The following is a 20,858-nucleotide window of genomic DNA, read 5'->3' as shown; positions in this document are numbered from 1 at the left end:
ATGGGAAATAAGCTTTTACTGACTATAATCCACCTCATCTATGGCATTTTGTTACAACTACCCAAACTAAGACAAAAATGATCTTTTTCTTATATATTTTTACTTGGATCAAAATATCTATTCAATACTAAATCTCTTTTATTGCTGAAAGCTAATTTATGCCAAAATCATCTCAATTAAAGACAAAGGACTTTCCTGGTGGTCCAGCAGCTAAGAATCCTTGCTTCCAACGCAGAGGGCCCAGGTTCAATCCCTGGTCAGGGAACTAAATCCCACAGGCTGTAACTAAGAGCTTACATGCCGCAACTAAAGATCCCACATGCCCCAAACTAAGACACAAATAAATAAATAAAACAAATTTTAAAAGAAGACAAAAAGTTATAACCCATATAGCTCCCTTGTAAATATCAATTTTAGATCAAATCTAACCATCATGAACATTAGAGTACCCTTAAATATAACCTACAAATTTTTTTTAAATTAATTTTAATTGGAGACTAATTACAATATTGTGGTGGTTTTTGCCACACATTAGCTTGAATCAGCCACAGGTGTACATGTGTCCCCCATCCCTAAACCCCCTCCCATTTCCCTCCCCATCCCATCCCTCTGAGTTGTCCCACTGCACCAGCTTTGAGTGCCCTGTTTCATGCATCAAACTTGGACTGCTCATCTATTTCACATATGGTAACATACATCTTTCAATGCTATTCTCTCAAATCATCCCATCCTCACCTTCTCCCACAGAGTCCAAAACTCTGTTCTTTATATCTGTGTCTCTTTTGCTGTCTCATGTATAAGGCTGTCATTACCATCCTTCTAAATTCTATATATATGTGTTAATATATTGTATTGGTTTTTCTTTCTGACTTACTTCACTCTGTATAATAGGCTCCAGTTTCACCCACCTCATCAGAACTGATTCAAGTGTGTTCTTTTTAATAGCTGAGTAATATTCCATTGTGTATATGTACCACAACTTTCTTATCCACTCATCTGCCAATGGACATCTAGGTTGCTTTCGTGTCCTAGCTATTATAAAAGTGCTGCGATGAACACAGGGGTACATGAGTCTCTTTCAGTTCTGGTTTCCTCAGTGTGTATGCCCAGCAGTGGGATTGCTGGGTCGTATGGCACACTGCTTGGAAAGAAAGTTATGACCAACCTAGACAGCATATTAAAAAGCAGAGACATTGCTTTGCCAAAAATGGTCCATCTAGTCAAGGCCATAGTTTTTCCAGTAGTCATGTATGGGTGTGAGAGTTGGACTATAAAGAAAGCTGAGCGCCGAAGAATTGTTGCTTTTGAACTGTGGTGTTGGAGAAGACTCTTGAGAGTCCCTTGGACTGCAAGGAGATCCAACCAGTCCATCCTAAAAGAGATCAGTCCTGAGGGTTCATTGGAAGGAGTGATGTTGAAGCAGAAATTCCAATACTTTGGCCACCTGATGCGAAGAGTTGACTCATTTGAAAAGACCCTGATGCTGGGAAAGATTGAAGGCAGGAGGAGAAGGGGACATCAGAGGATGAGATGGTTGGATGGCATCACTGACTCAGTGGACATGAGTTTGGGTAAACTCTGGGAATTGGTGATGGACAGGGGGGCCTGGCATGCTGCGGTCCATTGGGTTGCAGAGTTGGACACGACTGAGTGATTGAACTGAATGGCAGTTCTATTTTCAGTTTTTTAAGGAATCTCCATACTGTTCTCCATAGTGGTTGTACTAGTTTGCATTCCCACCAACAGTGTAACAGGGTTCCCTTTTCTCCACACCCTTTCCAGCATTTATTGTTTGTAGACTTTTTGATAGCAGCCATTCTGACCAGCATGAGATGGTACCTCATTGTGGTTTTGATTTGCATTTCTCTAATAAGTGAGGTTGAGCATTTTTTCATGTGTTTGTTAGCCATCTGTATGTCTTCTTTGGAGAAATGTCTGTTTAGTTCTTTGGTCCATTTCTTGATTAGGTCGTTTATTTTTGTGGTATTGAGCTGCACGAGCTGTTTGTATATTTTTGAGACTGTCAGTTGCTTCCTTTGTTATTTTTTCCTACTCTGAAAGCTTTTTACCTTGCTTATAGTTTCTTTTGTTGTGCAAAAGCTTTTAACTTTAATTAGGTTCCATTTGTTTATTTTTGTTTTTATTTCCTTTATTCTGGGAGGTGGGTCATAGAGGATCTTGCTGTGATTTATGTGTTTTGCCTATGCTTTCCTCTAGCAGTTTTATAGTTTCTGGTCTTAAATTTAGATCTTTAATCCATTTTGAGTTTGTGTATGGTTTTAGAAAGTGTTCTAGTTTCACTCTTTTAGAGGTGCTTGACCAGTTTTCCCAGCACCACTTGCTAAAGAGATTGTCTTTTCTCTATTGTATATTCTTGCCTCCTTTGTCAAAGATAAGGTGTCCATAGGTGTGTGGATTTATCCCTGGGCTTTCTATTTTGTTCCATTGATATATATTTCTGTCTTTGTGCCAGTACCATACTGTCTTGATGACTGAAGCTTTGTAGTATAGTCTGAAGTCAGACAGATTGATTCCTCCAGTTCCTTTCTTCTTTCTCAAGATTGCTTTGGCTATTTGAGGTTTTCTGTATTTCCTTACAAATTGTGAAATTATTTGTTCTAGTTCTGTGAAAAATACCGTTGGTAGCTTGATAGGGATTGCACTGAATCTACAGATTGGTTTGGATAGTATACTCATTTTCACTATATTGATTCTTCTGATCCAGGAACATGGTATATTTCTCCATTACTTGTGTCATCTTTGATTACATTCATCAGTGTTTTACAGTTTTCTATTTAGGTCTTTTGTTTCTTTAGGTAGATTTATTCCTAAGTATTTTATTCTTTTCATCATAATGGTGAATGATTATTTCCTTAATTTCTGTTTTCCAATTGTTATAGGAATGCAAAGGATTTCTGTGTATTAATTTTATATCCTGCAACTTTACTATATTCATTGATTAGCTCTAGTAATTTTCTGGTAGAGTCTTCAGGGTTTTCTATGTAGAGGATGATGTCATCTGCAAACAGTGAGTGTTTTACTTCTTCTTTTCCAATATGGATTCCTTTTCTTTCTTTTTCTTCTCTGACTGCTGTGGCTAAAACTTCCAAAACTATGTTGAATAGTAGTGGTGACAGTGGTCTTGTTCCCGACTTTAGGGGAAATGCTTTCAATTATTTGCCATTGAGGATAATGTTTGCTGTGAGTTTATCATATATGGCTTTTATTATGTTGAGTTATGTTCCTTCAATGCCTGCTTTCTGGAGAGTTTTTATCATAAATGGGTGTTGAATTCTGTCAAAGGCTTTCTCTGCATCTATTGAGATAATCATATGGTTTTTATCCTTCAATTTGCTAATGTGGTGTATCACACTGATTGATTTGCGAATACTGAAGGATCCTTGCATCCCTGGGATAAAGCCCACTTGGCCATGATGTATCTTTTTAATATGTTGTTGGATTCTGTTTGCTAGAATTTTGTTGAGGATTCTTGCATCTATGTTCATCAGTGATATTAGCCTATCATTTTCTTTTTTTGTGGCATCTTTGTCTGGTTTTGATATTAGGGTGATGATGGTGGCTTCATAGAATGAGTTTGGGAGTTTACCTTCCTCTGAGATTTTCTGGAAGAGTTTGAGTAGTATAAGTGTTAGCTCTTCTCTAAATTTTTGGTTGAATTCACCTGTGAAGTCATCTGTTCCTGGGCTTTTGTTTGTTGGAAGATTTTTGATTACAGCTTCTATATCTGTGCTTGTGATGGGGTCTCTTATGATTTCCTATTTCTTCCTGGTTCAGTTTTGGAAGGTTATAATTTTCTAAGAATTTGTTCATTTCTTCCAAGTTGTCCATTTTATTGGCATATAGTTGCTGAGAGTAGTCTCTTATGATCCTTTGTTGTCTGTTGTCGTGTGTTGTCTGTTGTGATTTCTCCATTCTCATTTCTAATTTTGTTGATTTGATTCTTCTCCCTTTTTTCCTTGATGAGTCTGGCTAGTGGTCTGTCTGTTTTATTGATCTTCTCAGAGAATCAGCTTTTAGTTTTGCTGATTTTTGGTATAGTCTCCTTTGTTTCTTTTACATTTACTTCTGCTCTTATTTTTATGATTTCTTTCCTTCTACTAACCCTGGGGTTCTTCATTTCTTCTTTTTCTAGTTGCTTTAGATGTAAAGTTAGGTTATTTATTTGATTTTCCTCGTTTCTTGAGGTAAGCTTATAACGCTATGAACCTTACCCTTAGCACTGCTTTTACTGAATCCCATAGGTTTTGGGTTGTCGTGCTTTCATTTTCATTTGTTTCTATGCATATTTTAATTTCCTTTTTGATTTCTTCCATGATTTGTTGGTTATAAAGAAGCATGTTATTTAGCCTCCATATGTCTGTGTTTTTAATAGCTTTTTTCCTGTAGTTCACATCTAATCTTACTGCATTGTGATCAGAAAAGATGCTTGAAATGATTTCAATTTTTTTTGAATTTACTAAGGCTAGATTTACGGCCCAGGATGGGATCTATCCTGGAGAATGTCCCGTGGGCACTTGAGAAAAATGTGAAATTCATTGTTTTGGGGTGAAATGTCCTAGAGATATCAATTAGGTCTAACTGGTCCATTGTATCATTTAAAGTTTGTGTTTCCTTGCTAATTTGCTGTTTGGTTGATCTATCCATAGGTGTGAGTGGGGTATTAGAGTTTCCCACTATTATTCTATTACTGTTCATTTCCCCTTTCATACTCGTTAGCATTTGCCTTACGTCTTGAGGTGTTCTTAACTTGGATGCACATATTATAATTGTTATATCTTCTTCTTGGATTGATCCTTTGATCATTATGTAGTGTCCCTGTCTCTATTTATGGCCTTTATTTCAAAGTCTATTTTATCTGATATGAGTATTGCTACTCCTGTTTTCTTTCGGTCTCTATTTGCATGAAATATCTTTTGCCAGCCCTTCACTTTCAGTCTGCATGTGTCCCTTGGTTTGAGGTGGGTCACTTGTAGACAGCATATACAGAAGTCTTCTTTTTGTATCCATTCAGCCAGTCTTTGTCTTTTGGTTGGGGCATTCAACCTATTTACATTTAAGATAATTATTGGTAAGTATGATCCTGCAGCCATGTTGTTTTGGATTCGAGTTTATAAACCTTTTTCTGTGTTTCCTGGGTAGAGAAGATCCTTTAGCATTTGTTGAAGAGCTGATCTGGTGGTGCTGAATTCTCTCAGCTTTTGCTTGTCTGTAAAGCTTTTGATTTCTCCTTTGTATTTGAATGAGATCTGCGCTGGGTATAGTAATCTGGGTTGTAGGGTTTTTCTCTTTCATCACTGTATGTCTTGCCATTCCCTACTGGCCTGAAGAGTTTCTACTGAAAGATCAGCTGTTATCCTCATGGGGGTACCCTTTTGTGTTATTTGTTGCTTTCCCCTCACTGCTTTTAATATTTGCTCTTTGTGTTTAACCTTCGTTAGTTTGATTGATATATGTTTTGGGGTGTGTCGCGTTGGGTTTATCCTGTTTGGGACTCTCTGGGTTTCTTGGACTTGGGTGGCTATTTCCTTCCCCATTTTAGGGAAGTTTTCAACTATTATCTCCTCAAGTGTTTTCTCATGCCCCTTCTTTTTGTCTTCTTCTTCTGGGACTGCTATTATTTGAATGTTGGGGTGTTTAACATTGTCCTAGGGGTCTCTGAGGTTGTCCTCATTTAATTCTTATTTCTTTTTTCCTCTCTGCTTCATTTATTTCCACCATTCTATCTTCCACCTCACTTATCCTATCTTCTGCTTCAGTTATTCTACTATTGTTTCCCTCCAGAGTGCTTTCAATCTCAGTTATTACATTATTCATTACTGATTGACTCTATTTCTTCTAGGTCCTTGTTTAACATTTCTTGCATCTTCTCAATCCTTGTCTCTAATCTATTTACTTGTAACCTCCATTTTGTTTTCAAGAGTTTGGATCATCTTTACTACCATTATTCTGATGAATTCTTTTTAAAAATATATATTTATTTATTTATTTATTTTTGGCTGTGCTGGGTCTTCCCTCCTGCAAAGGCTTTTCTTTAGTTGTGGGGAGCAGGGGCTACCTGCCAATTGCTGTGTGCGAGTTTCTCATTGTGCTGGCTTTCTCCTGTTGCAGAGCATGGGCTCCAGGATGAGCTTCAGTAGTTGCAGCTTATAGTCGTAGGCTCAGCTTATAGTTGCAGGCTCACGATAGGCTGTTGCTATCATGAAACATGAGAAATGAAAGACACCCTGAGCCATGAAAGACACCGTGATTCTTGGCCTCTAGAGGAGAGGAATTCAATCTGGGGCCAGCGACAAGGCTTGATCACTCACAAACATTTTATGTAATAAAGTTTTACTAAAGTATAAAAGAGACAGAGAAAGCCTCTGACATAGACATCAGAAGAGGGTAGAAAGAGTGTCCCCCTGCTAGTCTTTAGCCAGATGTTATATACCTATCTTTAGGCAGATATTATATACCTATAATTTGCTGGTGGCTCAGATGGTAAAGCATCTGCCTACAATGCAGCAAACCTGGGTTTGATCCCTGGGTCGGGAAGATCCCCTGGAGAAGGAAATGGCAACCCACTCCAGTACTCTTGCCTGGAAAATCCCATGGACAGAGGAGCCTGGTAGGCTACAGTCCATTGGGGCGCAAAGTCGGACACAACTGAGCAACTTCACTTTCACTATATACGTATCAGCAAGCTGTTAATTAGAGAAAGGAGATGTCTCAAAATTCAGAGTGGCACCAGGCCCCTCACCCCCAACATGCATTTTGAGATAACATTGGCACCAGGTGAGTCATCCCGAGCCATAAAACGATTGACATTTATCTTGAAGAAAGGCAGGTGTCCAAATAAATATATAGTTTCATTAACATAGATTAGGAGAACAATGCATGAGTAAAACATACAGGTTTGTTGAGCCCTGGTTCTGAGTCTCAAGCAGAACTGACTTGAGGAAAGACAAGAGTCTAGGATAAATACACAGTTCATTAACATAGCTTAAGAAAAACATTTCCATAAGAAAAACTCATTGGTTAGCTCAAGGTTTGAGAAAAGTTAAGTCCAAGTGGAGCCAGGTGTTGTCATGGCAACAAAGAATTTTAAGAGAAACCTCCGTTTAAATTTGTTTAGAGAAGGGGAAAAAATCTAACACTTGTTTGCTTCCTCCTGCCGCTTGAGAGAGATATAAAAAATGTCTGACACTTGCAGCCTATTTCCTCTGTTTGGAGACCCCTGGCCTTCCTGTCTGTAAACCTCTCTCTCAATAGTTGTGGCGCACAGACTTGGTTGCCCCGTGGTATGTGGGGTCTTCCCAAATCAGGGATTGAACCCTAGTCTCGTCACAAGTGGATTCTTTAATGCTGAGCCACCAGGGAAGCCCCTACCCCAAGAATTCTTATGTGATTATTGCTTAGATGTGTCGAACAAAAATGGCACAAATTAAGCATCTTAATATATGGAAACTTACAGTGGTATTTGTGCTACAATATAACTGATCCTAATATGCTACTAAGAATACTGAATGATATCCATATAACCAGCAGTATGAAAACTGAACAGAGAACTTCCTGATGTCCAAGCTGGGTTTCGAAGAAGCAGAAGAACCAGAGATAAAATTTCCAACATTCATTGGATCATGAAGAAAGTAAGGGAGTTTCAGAAAAAATCTACTTTTGCTTGATTGACTACACTTAAGCCTCTGACTGTGTGGATCACAACATGGGGACAATTCTTAAAGAGATGGGAATACCAAACCACATTACTTGTCTCCTGACAAGTATGTGGGTCAAGAAACAACAGTTAGAACTGGACATGGAACAAGGGACTGGTTCAAAACTGGGAAAGGAGTATGTCGAACCTATTCTCACCCTGCTTATTTAACTTATATGCATGCAAAATGCTGGGCGGGATGAATCACAAGTTGGAATCAAGATTGACAGGAAAAATATCAACAACCTCAGATATGCATATGATACTATTCTAAAGGCAGAAAGTAAAGAGGAACTAAAGAGTCTCTTGATGAAGGTAAAGGAGGAAAGTGAAGAGTGTGGCTTGAAATTCAACATTCAAAAAACTAAGATCATGGCATCCAATCCCCTTCAGTTCAGTCGCTCAGTTGTGTCCAACTCTTTGTGACCCCATGAATCGCAGCACGCCAGGCCTGCCTGTCCATCACCAACTCCCGGAGTTTGCTCAAACCCATGTCCATCGAGTCGGTGATGCCATCCAGCCATCTCATCCTCTGCCGTCCCCTTCTCCTCCTGCCCCTAATCCCTCCCAGCATCAGGGTCTTTTCCAATGAGTCAACTCTTCACATGACGTGGCCAAAGTGCTGGAGTTTCAGCTTCAGCATCAGTCCTTCCATGAACACCCAGGACTGATCTCCTTTAGGATAGACTAGTTGGATCTCCTTGCAGTCCAAGGGACTCTCAAGAGTCTTCTCCAACACCACAGTTCCCCTTACTTCATCATAAATAGAAGGGGGAAAAGTGGAAGCAGTGACAGATTTTATTTCCTTGGGCTCCAAAATCACTGTGGGCAGTGACTGCAGCCATGAAATTAAAAGACGTTTGCTCCTTGGAAAGAAAGTTATGACAAACCTAGACAGTGTTATTAAAAAGCAGACATAACACCATACACAAAAATAAACTCAAAATGGATTAAAGATCTAAATGTAAGACCAGAAATTATAAAACTCCTAGAGGAGAACATAGGCAAAACACTCTCCGACATAAATCACAGCAAGATCCCCTATGACCCACCTCCCAGAATATTGGAAATAAAAGCAAAACTAAACAAATGGGACCTAATGAAACTTAAAAGCTTTTGCACTACAAAGGAAACTATAAGTAAGGTGAAAAGACAGCCCTCAGATTGGGAGAAAATAATAGCAAATGAAGAAACAGACAAAGGATTAATCTCAAAAATATACAAGCAACTCCTGCAGCTCAATTCCAGAAAAATAAATGACCCAATCAAAAAATGGGCCAAAGAACTAAACAGACATTTCTCCAAAGAAGACATACAGATGGCTAACAAACACATGAAAAGATGCTCAACATCACTCATTATCAGAGAAATGCAAATCAAAACCACAATGAGGTACCATTACACGCCAGTCAGGATGGCTGCTATCCAAAAGTCTACAAGCAATAAATGCTGGAGAGGGTGTGGAGAAAAGGGAACCCTCTTACACTGTTGGTGGGAATGCAAACTAGTACAGCCGCTATGGAGAACAGTGTGGAGATTTCTTAAAAAACTGGAAATAGAACTGCCGTATGACCCAGCAATCCCACTTCTGGGCATACACACTGAGGAAACCAGATCTGAAAGAGACACGTTCACCCCAATGTTCATCGCAGCACTGTTTATAATAGCCAGGACATGGAAGCAACCTAGATGCCCATCAGCAGATGAATGGATGGGGAAGCTGTGGTGCATGTACACCATGGGATATTACTCAGCCGTTGGAAGGAGTTCATTTGAATCGGTCCTGGTGGGATGGATGAAACTGGAGCCCCTTGTGCACAGTGAGGTAAGCCGGGAGGATGGGGAACATTGCAGCATGCTAACACATATATATGGAGTTTGGAGGGATGGTGGCGATGGCCCTGTATGCAGGGCAGGGGGGGAGACACAGAAGTGCAGAACAGACTTTTGAACTCTGTGGGAGAGTGTGAGGGTGGGATGTTTCGGAGGAACAGCATGTACACTGTTTGTGGTGGGGCAGATCGCCGGCCCAGGTGGGATGCGTGAGACAGGTGCTCGGGCCTGGTGCGCTGGGAGGGCCCGGAGGGGTCGGGTGGAGAGGGAGGTGGGAGGGGGGATCGGGATGGGGAATACGTGTGGATCTATGGCTGATTCATATCAATGTATGAGAAAAAACAATAAATAAAAAAAAAAAAAAAAAAAAAAAAAAGCAGACATCACTGTGCCAACAAAGGTCCATATGGTCAAAGCTATGGTTTTTCCAGTAGTCATGTATGGATGTTGAGAGCTGGATCATAAGGAAGGCTGAGAACCGAAAAACTGAAGCTTTTGAACTGTGATGCTGGAGAAGACTCTTGTGAGTCCCTTGGACTGCAAAGAGATCAAAGCAGTCAATCCTAAAAGAAATCAACCCTGAATATTCACTGGAAGGACTGATGTTGAAGCTGATGCTCCAATACCGTGTGGCCACCTGATGCGAAGATCCATTGGAAAAGATTCTTGCAAAGATCCACTGGAAAAGACCTTGATGCTAGGAAAGATTGAAAGCAAAAGGAGAAGGGAGTGGCAGAGGATGAGATGGTTAGATAGCATCACACTGAATTAAGGGACATGAATTTGAGCAAACTCCAGGAAACAGTGGAGGACAGAGGAGACTGGCATGCTACAGGTCATGGTGTCAAAAAGAGTTGGACATGACTTAGCAACAACAACAATGCAAACTGTCACAAGAATATACAACAGCAGAAAGAATTTAATCCCAGGGTAGGGTGGCAAAGACTGTTAAGAAATACTCAGAAATATAAGAGAACATAAGCTAAACTCTCTATATGTGATCTAGAACCTCAAAGAAAGGAAAAATCAGTATGAACTGAAGTTGCTCCAGTGATGCTTTGTGGAAAAGGTAAGTGAGACAAGAGCTGGGGAAGGGAGATAGTAGGTTAAAAACAAACAAACAATAGTAACAATGACAAGGGAAAAAAAGTAAAAACCAGGGCATCATAAGTGGAAAAACAAGAACAAAGAAAAGGGAGCTCTCATCCCTGAACTCCTAACTGAAAAAATAGACATGGCTGTCATCCTTCCACCCCCCAATCACAGCTGACTGGACTGGAAGTAGGTTCCTGAATCAAGAACAGCCTATCCATTAGTAGATCAGCAACCACAAATGTCCTAGTACAGAAAACTCTTCCCCAACAAGAATGATGGTGATTAGCCAGATCAACCTAGCTCTAGTGTCCCTCTCATCTCATTTCCTCCCATGGACCATCAAACGACTGCCTTTAATCTAACTCCACTCACTGCTAACTGCCTATAAACACTGCCCTGTGAACCTATCTCTGACATGCCTCCCTCCCGCATCCACCCTCATTCTATGGACAACTCTACTCTTCTGTCTTGGCCTAGAGCCTTAGAATGTCACTCCTCTCTCATCCCAATTTTCTAATTTACCTATCTACCTATTCCCATTCCCATCCTTATTACTCAATGCCTGATTACTGCAATGACCTCAAGGCTCATTCACCTGCACCTCTATTCCCCTTCTAAAGTCTATGAGAATTATCTACTTCAAACCCTAAATTTCAATTATCATCATGATTCTCTGCTTAAAAATCTTTAATGGTTTCTCTTTTCATTTAATATAATGTCCACATTATTCAGCACAGCATAAAAGACTTCTCTGCCTGCCGTTCTCTACCTTTGTAGCCTACCCCCCCACCCCACTTAAGAGTGACCCCATCCATACTCCTCTCAGAACACAAACCTGAATTCTCTCCACCATCTGCAATACCTTTCTCTGAATTCCAACTGGCCCTTAAAATGCCCAGCTCAAGTGCCAATATCCCACAAAACCCTTTTCAGACATTCCAAATAACAGCCTTCACCATTCCTAACACTTTTAAAATTGAAACACCGTATCTAAACTGCAGCCCTTGTGATGGTTTGATGGCTTGCCTTGTGAATACGGATACATGTATTAGGTCCCCACATTAAGATCATCAACTATGAAAAGGTGAAAATGTATTGTTCTATCTCACAATCCCCAGCTCAAGGCCCAATAAATGTTTTATGAATGAGGAAACTGAAGCAAAAGCATTATCACTGAATAAAACAGGCTTTTCTTGCATTATAAAGCACACATGTCTTAAAGAATCTCTAGATGAAGCAAAATGAAACCCATTTTATATGGGTTCATGAGAACACTGAAATAAAGAACTATTAATTCCAGGCCCTAAATCATAACAAATTTTGTAGTTTTCTACAATCCTGAATTTTCAGTAGTCTTTTAAAGTAAAATAAAAATACTTGGGGGGTGGCAGTGTGGAAAGAACACAGAACTGGAAACCAAACAACATGAGTTGTAGCAATCCTTACATTAACCAAATCCATTAAAAAAAAAGGCACTATAAAATAAAAGAGCTCTATTTACAATATTCTGAGTTTCCTATGTCCCTATCAGAGCAAAGCTGTAAATCAAAAGCATCCACTTTAAGCCAGGACACTGAGAAGAGTTAACAGACACTATCATACAAATTTTGAGATCAAGAGAGGAGAAAGGGAGGTAGGAGGAAGGGAAGGAGCAGATAGTCAGCCAGCTAAGTGAGTTGTTTCTCCTACCTCTGCTCTGACTGTACCACCAAAAACTCTTCCCCCTACATGAGAAACTCCTCTAAGAAGGGTTAAGGCCTTTTTTTTTTTTACAGGTTTAACAATAAAAACCTAGGAATGGTCTTTGACCAAGCACATCAGAATTCAATTTCACTGACAAGCAATTAAAATCAAATGAGTTTAAATGGCTATTATTAGATTCTTTCCTCTCTGGGCCTATCGAAGGGCATTAATAAAAAGTAATACAAAAAGAAGGCAAAGACCAGAAAAAGATTAACTTCACAAAATCTGCGTGACAGTTATGTTTGTGCAGTTTACAAAGGTAAAGCAGGTCTGCTTAAAAATACTTATAATTTTACTACCAGTCTACATTTTAAAGGAACTTCAAAAGACTTGCTAGTCACACACTGCTATGCTCTAGCAAACGCTGGGCTCAGGCTGTCCCCCTGCCTGTCAGACTCACATGGTGTTAGCCTGGCCTCCGAGCACCACAGCCCGGTTCTACTCTCCTTTCTTCCCAGGCTACAAGGTAGCTGCTGACCAATATCCAAATGGTGGTGGAGATATTTATACGCAGTTTCCCCAATTTTAGCCTTTGAAGGAGGTGGTGAAGAAAAAGTGGTGAGTAAGCTATGCTTCTGGACCCACTGGACAGCCCAACAAGGGAGAATCTGAATGAAAACTCTTTATGGATCAATTGTGTTTAATCTAATAGTCATAAAGATCGACTTCTGGAAGTTCTAAAATTACAGTTGCTGAGTAGTAATTTGGTGGTAAAATCATTTAGAATTACAGGTAAGTATCCCAACACCTCCTTCTCCTACCCTCCATCTTTAAAATCAAATAGGACAATAAAGCCATCTTTTCCCCAGTGTAATAACCATTTTTCTCAGCAATGACACAATAACATGTTCTAGGTAATACTTTCAAGATCTCTGTAATACTAACAACAGTATCCCAAAAAACATGTTATTGGTTTATACCACATAGCTAGATGAAGGAACATACACTTTTAAGTATCTTTAAGACTTAAACAAATATTCCAAACATAAGAAAAAAAATACTGTAACATAATAAGGGGGTCCGGGTTTCCCAGGTGGCACTAGTAGTAAAGAACCTGCCTGCCAATGCAGGAGACACAAGAAACACAGGTTTGATCCCTGGGTTGGGAAGATCCTCTGGAGGAGGGTCTGGCAACCCACTCCAGTATTCTTGGCTGGAGAATTCCATGGACAGAGGAGCCTGGAGGGCTACTGTCCATAGGGTCACAAATAGTTGGACACGACTGATGAGAATTAGGATGCATGCACACAAGAAGGCAGTCCAATATTTTCTTTGCTAAAGAGCTGAAAAACCACCATTAATATTATTAAACACAAATATTAAGAAATTTTATTAAGACAATAAAATGTAAAAGACCTGGGTTTATTATTTCATATCACTAAACACTTTATAAACAGAACTACTCAGGTACCATCTAGTATATTCAATTCTGTAATATTTTTTCATTAGCAAAAGGTGATTAAAGGTTACTAGAACCTCTGTTTACTTACCCACAAGCCACATACTGTCCATTCCTAGATGTGGCAATGCTTAATCCATATAAACTGCCTTCATCAACAAATCTGTTAAGGCACTTTCTAGAGTTCACATCCCAAACATAAACTTCCCCGTCCCCTGAAAGAAGCAAAAAAAAAGGTGGGGGGGTGTTAGTTAACTTTGTTTTAAACTTGAAAGGCAACCGAATTCACTCTTAGTTCCTCTTTAATAGAACAAGTTATTAAAAAGACCTGTAAATGTCCTAGGTCTAGAAAACTGGCCTAAAAAACGTTTCTTGTATACATTTTCATATATACAAAACTACATCCCGTTAGTCACTAACAAATAGTATCTTTGGGTTTAGAGTGAAAAATCACAAACTCTTGGCTTGAGTTGAGCTTTCAGAAAAGTTCCTACGTTTCACTCAGATAAATAACTGGAGCAAAATTTGAAAAAAACAAAATATCCACCAGCACAGGTTTTCCAACATTTATCAATAGGTATTAGATTATCTAATATGTAAGGCTAAGTGATTTAGATACCAAACTGACAATGATACTGATGATGTCAAGAGTAGGAGGAAGAAGTGAAGGAATAATTGGTCTAGACTAAAAGGATATAATTCAGGAAGTATGTACAATTCTAAGGAGGTATGCTTTTGAACTGTGGTGTTGGAGAAGACTCTTGTGAGTCCCTTGGACGGCAAGGACATCAAACCAGTCAATCCTAAAGGAAATCAGTACTGAATGTTCATTGGAAGGACTGATGCTGAAGCTCTAATACTTTGGCCACCTGAAGCGAAGAAATGGCTCCTTGGAAAAGACCCTGATGCTGGGAAAGAGGGAAGGCAGGAGAAGAAGGGGACGACCAGAAGATGAGATGGTTGGATGGCATCACCAATTCGACGGACATGAGTTTGAGCAGGCTCCAGGAGTTGTCGATGGACAGGGAAGCCTGGAGTGCTGCAGTCCATGGAGTCACAGAGTCAGACATGACTGAGCGACTGAACTGAACTGAACTTTACAATTCTGGGTAATAAGCACAAATAATTTAGAGAAGGGAGAATGAGGGGATAATAAATCTGATGAGAACACATTTTCATGACAGAAACAGCCATCTAACAACCAAAATCTGTCCTTATTCTTTCTTCTCTCTCCTATATACTCCATATTGATGATCACCCTCTTCCTCAGACTCATTATAGATCTGTATCATCACCCTATGTGCATCTCAAAAGTAGCCTCTCACTCATCTATGTTCTCTCTTTACTGTGATTATTGCTCTAATGTTCACCATTCTATAGTACTATTCTTCGAAAAGATAAAAAGATGAACTCTTTCTTGAACAATCCTATCAAAATATTCTTCATATATATAAAACAAGGTAATATGAACAACATGATGCTAATCACATAAATCACTTCTTATACAAGGAGAAAAGGAGAAAAAAGGGAAGGAGGAGAACACCAATCAAAATACAGGTAATTCCCTAACATACCAAGGCTCAACTTTTGATTACTTCTTCTCTAATTTAAGGAACTTTCCTATGGTAAATTAGACCATCATACTGTGTAAATATTTAATATCTATATCCAATTCATATAACCAAATCCTAGTACCTCTGCTGACCCTTCAACTCTTCTCCCAAACTCTGACTCTCCCAGGATACAAGGACAATTTTATTAGGAACATTACTACTCTGTACCAATATTTATTCCTTACTCGTCAAAAAACCTAGCATATTAATTAATTAAGAGGGAAAATAGATGCTGACTGGGCTTCCCTGGTGGCTCAGTGGTAAAGAATCTGCCTACAATGTGGGAGCGGCAAGGTTCAATTCCTGGGTTGGGAAGATGATAGGGCCATAAATCCTGCAGCAGAGGGAGTCTATGTCCCTGCACACTTGGCACCGCCAGGGTCCCCACAAGTCAAGAAGCTGCATCACCTACACGCTCAACTCTCACCGGGGCAGAGCTGCCACAGGCAAAAAAAGTATTTCATCTATGCACTCAGGGTCACTTCAATCATGTCTGACTCTGTGACCCTGGAGACTGTGGCCTGCCAGGCTTCTCTGTCAGGGGGGTTCTCCAGGCAAGGATTCTGGAGTGTAGCAGCCAATACTGGCTGCCATACCCTTCGAGAGCACTGTATTTCCTGCTGCCCTAGCCGCCAACTCCCCTGAGTACCTGGTGCTGCCGGAACTCCTGCAACCTAAGCAGCTGCACAGCCTTCACACCTGGCCCTCACAGAGGCAGACCTAAGTCCTCAAGGGAAGCCTCAGGAGCAAACACCAGTAGACGACCCACATGAGAGGTGGTAATAAAACCACAATTGAAACTCCTGGGCAGTACGGCAGGAAGACTGAAAACCTTCCCACCAGCTGTACAGGCTGCAGATTAAATCCACAAGATCAACTAGGCAGACTCTATGTCTATGGAATATATAAAAGGACATTGAGAGCTCCTACAAAAGAAAACGCACTAGTTCTGATAGCTGTGGATATTGGAGGCAAGAACACATAGGAGTAGGACCAAATTAGAATCTCAGCTGCCCCCACAGCAGGTCCAGTGCTGGAGGGCATCCTAGGGAGGTAAGGTGGACTGTGACTCCCAGCGAGAGAAAGGACTCTGACAGCAGTGGCTCACGAAAAACATTGATTATCTTTATGCTTGGACTTGTTCTATAGATTCTTTTGGATTTTTTTTTTCCTTCCATTTCCACCCCTCACCTTGGTTGGAGTTGTCGATTTTACTGGCACTATAAAATCTAATTAAGCTTTTGATTCTTTTTCTTTCTCAGTCACATTTGTTATTGCTGTTACAAACCTCTGCCTCTATGTTGGGCTTTTACATTTCTGTGGAGCTTTCCTTTTTTTTGTTTTCTTTTCTCAATTTTAACTTTTTAAAATCTCTTATTATTTTTTCTACATTTATTCTTATGTTTGCCTTTCCTACTGTTCTTTTCCCCTTGCAGTTAATCTTTAATGTATATAAATCCTCTTTATCTACCTCTATTTAACTTTGCATATCTCTTCTTTCTTTTCATTCTTATCTTTCCTCTAAACATAAATTTTATTTCCCTTTTTTATGCCCCACTTGACACCATGCTTTAAGTTTTGTTTTCCAGTTTGTGTTTTAGTTAGTCTTCTTAACTGGTAAATACCATTCTTGATATCCTTTGTCCACCAAGTCAATCTACTGTACTTTATTTTTGTTGGACTGTTTTGACTGTGCTTATGGGTGTATATACTTATGGGTGTATATGCATATCCCATTATTTCAATGATTATTTGCCTGATTTTTTTAACTACCATTTGTCTGGGGTCCCTGTGGCTCAGCTGGTAAAGAATCCGCCTGCAATGCAAGAGACCCCAGTTCGATTTCTGGGTCGGGAAGATCTGCTGGAGAAGGGATAGGCTACCCACTCTAGTATTCTCGGGTTTCCCTTCTGGCTTGGCTGGTAAAAAAATCTGCCTGCAATGTGGGAGACCTGGGTTCGATCCTTGGGATGGGAAGATCCCCTGGAGAAGGGAAAGGCTACACATTCTAGTGTTGTGGCCTAAAAATTTCATAAAGTCCATGGGGTTGCAAAGAGTCAGACACAACTGAGCAACTTTTCCTTTCATCTTTGGTTCCTCGGTTTGGGATATATATTTTAATCTCATAATGCCATAACAAACCACCTGTGGAATCTTTGTTCCTGACCAGAGATAATGCCTTGAGTCTTTTTTTTTTTTTTTCAACCGTGGCTTTTAAATTATTTATTTATTTATTTATTTTTTCATTTATTTTTATTAGTTGGAGGCCAATTACTTTATAATATTGCAGTGGGTCTTGTCATACATTGACATGAATCAGCCATGGAGTTACATGTATTCCCCGTCCCGATCCCCCCTCCCACCTTCCTCTCCACCCGATTCCTCTGGGTCTTCCCAGTGCACCAGGCCCGAGCACTTGTCTCATGCATCCCACCTGGGCTGGTGATCTGTTTCACCATAGATAATATACATGTTTTGATGCTGTTCTCTCGAAACATCCCACCCTCGCCTTCTCCCACAGAGTCCAAAAGTCTGTTCTGTACATCTGTGTCTCTTTTTCTGTTTTGCATATAGGGTTATCATTACCATCTTTCTAAATTCCATATATATGTGTTAGTATGCTGTAATGTTCTTTATCTTTCTGGCTTACTTCACTCTGTATAATGGGTCCCAGTTTCATCCACCTCATTAGAAAAATATGGAACGCTTCAGGAATTTGCGTATCATCCTTGTGCAGGGGCCATGCTAATCTTCTCTGTATCGTTCCAATTTTAGTATATGTGCTGCCGAAGCGAGCACAGCCTTGAGCCTTTGGAGTGGAAGTACTGACTCCAACCTCAGATTACCAGAGAACTAACCCTCGGTTCAGTTCAGTTCTGTCACTCAGTCATGTCCGACTCGTTGCGACCCCATGAACTGCAGCACACCAGGCGTCCCTGTCCATCACCAACTGCCAGAGCTTACTCAAACTCATCTCCATCGAGTCGGTGATGCCATCCAGCCATCTCATCCTCTGTGGTCCCCTTTTCCTCCTGCCCCTAATCCCTCCCAGCATTAGGGTCTTTTCCAGTGACTTAACTCTTCAAATCAGGTGGCCAAAGTATGGAGTTTCAGCTTCAGCATCAGTCCTTCCAATGAACACCCAGGACTGATCTCCTTTAGGATGGACTGGTTGGATCTCCTTGCAGTCCAAGGGACTCTCAAGAGTCTTTTCCAACACCACAGTTCAAATGCATCAATTTTTTGGTGCTCAGCTTTCTTCACAGTCCAACTCTCACATCCATACGTGACCACTGGAAAAACCATAGCCTTGACCAGACGGACCTTTGTTGGCAAAGTAAGTAAATGTCTCTGCTTTTTAATATGCTATCTAGGTTGGTCATAACTTTCCTTCCAAGGAGTAAGCATCTTTTAACTTCATGGCTGCAGTCACCATCTGCAGTGATTTTGGAGCCCAAAAAATAAAGTCAGTCACTGTGTCCACTGTTTCCCCATCTATTTGCCATGAAGTGATGGGACCAGATGCCATGATCTTAGTTTTCTGAATGTTGAGCTTTAAGCCAACTTTTTCACTCTCCTCTTTCACTTTCATCAAGAGGGTCTTTAGTTCTTCTTTACTTTCTGCCATAAGGGTGGTGTCATCTGCACATCTTAGGTTATTGGTATTTCTCCCAGCAATCTTGATTCCAGCTAGTGATTCTTCCAGCCCAATGTTTCTCATGATGTACTCTGCATATAAGTTAAATAAGCAGGGTGACAACATACAGCCTTGACATACTCCTTTTCCTATTTGGAACCAATCTGTTATTCCATGTCCAGTTCTAACTGTTGCTTCCTGACCTGCATACAGGTTTCTCAAGAGGCAGGTCAGGTGGTTTGGTATTCCCATCTCTTTCAGAATCTTCCACAGTTTATTGTGATCCACACAGCCAAAGGCTTTGGCATACTCAATAAAGCAGAAATAGATGGTTTTCTGGAAATCTCTTGCTTTTTTGATGATCCAGCGGATGTTGGCAATTTGATCTCTGGTTCCTCTGCCTTTTCTAAAACCAGCTTGAACATCTGGAAGTTTACATTTCATGTATTGCTGAAGCCTGGCTTGGAGAATTTTGAGCATTACTTTACTAGCATGTGAGATGAGTGCAATTGTGCGGTAGTTTGAGCATTCTTTGGGATTGGAATGAAAACTGACCTTTTCCAGTCCTGTGGCCACTGCTGACTTTTCCAAATTTGCTGGCATATTGAGTGAAGCACTTTCACAGCATCATATTTCAGGATTGGAAATAGCTCAACTGGAATTCCATCACATCCACTAGCTTTGTTCGCAGTGATGCTTTCTAAGGCCCACTTGACTTTGCATTCCAGAAATGTCTGGCTCTAGGTGAGTGATCACACCATCATGATTATCTGGGTTGTAAAGATCTTTTTTGTACAGTTCTTCTGTGTATTCTTGCCACCTCTTCTTAATATCTTCTGCTTCTGTTAGGTCCATACCATTTCTGTCCTTTATCGAACCCATCTTTGCATGAAGTGTTCCCTTGGTATCTCTAATTTTCTTGAAGAGATGTCTAGTCTTTCCCATTCTACTGTTTTCCTCTATTTCATTGCATTGATCACTGAGGAAGGCTTTCTAATCTCTCCTGGCTATTCTTTGGAACTCTACATTCAAATGGGAATATCTTTTCTTTTCTCCTTTCCTTTTCCCTTATCTTCTTTTCACAACTATTTGTAAGGCCTCCTCAGACAGCCATTTTGCTTTTTTGCACTTCTTTTCCACGGGGATGGTCTTGATCCCTGTCTCCTGTACAATGTCATGAACCTTCGTCCATGGTTAATCAGGCACTCTGTCTATCAGATCTGGTCCCTTAAATCTATTTCTCACTTCCACTGTAAAATCATAAGGGATTTGATTTAGGTCATACTTGAATGGTCTGGTGGTTTTCCCTACTTTTTTCATTTAAGTCTGAATTTGGCAATAAGGAGTTCATGATCTGAGCCACGGTCAGCTCCTGGTCTTGTTTTTGCTGACTGTATAGAGCTTCTCCATCTTTGGCTGCAAAGAATATAATCAATCTGATTTTGGTGTTGGCCATCTGCTGATGTCCATGTGTAGAGTCTTGTCTTTTGTTGTTGGAAGAGGGTGTTTGCTATGAGCAGTGCGTTCTCTTAGCAAAACTCTATTAGCCTTTGCCCTGCTTTCATTCCGTACTCCAAGGCCAAATTTGCCTGTTACTCCAGGTGTTTCTAGACTTTCTACTTTTCCCTGGTGGCTCAGATGGTAAAGCGTCTGCCTACAATGTGGGAAACCCAGGTTCAATCCCTGAGTCAGAAAGATCTCCTGGAGAAGGGAACGGCAATCCACTCCAGTATTCTTGCCCAGTCCCCCCCAAAAAAAGGGGCTCAAAGAACTAACCCTAGGGAGTATCAAATAGTGAGAACTCCCACAAAGGAAACCACTTGA

The 20,858-nt window shown here is 40.3% G+C and overlaps 1 protein-coding gene and 1 non-coding gene across 3 annotated transcripts in view; both read right to left on the bottom strand.

Annotated features, from left to right (window-relative positions):
• Positions 1-20,858, bottom strand: part of UTP18 (UTP18 small subunit processome component) — a 66,369-nt gene that overhangs the window by 9,768 nt on the left and 35,743 nt on the right. For both annotated transcript variants that reach the window (XM_043472133.1, XM_043472142.1), the window contains exon 10: positions 13,876-13,999. In XM_043472133.1, the coding sequence (XP_043328068.1) occupies positions 13,876-13,999 (124 nt within the window). The remainder of the gene's footprint in view (positions 1-13,875; positions 14,000-20,858) is intronic.
• LOC122424939 lies at positions 18,090-18,196 on the bottom strand. Its single transcript, XR_006264623.1, has one exon. It is a non-coding gene; the product is annotated as a U6 spliceosomal RNA (small nuclear RNA).

This window comes from Cervus canadensis, chromosome 1 (assembly GCF_019320065.1).
Source record: "Cervus canadensis isolate Bull #8, Minnesota chromosome 1, ASM1932006v1, whole genome shotgun sequence".
Classification (NCBI taxonomy): domain Eukaryota; kingdom Metazoa; phylum Chordata; class Mammalia; order Artiodactyla; family Cervidae; genus Cervus; species Cervus canadensis.
Note: the sequence above shows the minus strand (reverse complement) of the source record. Positions and strands in the feature narration are given on the sequence as shown.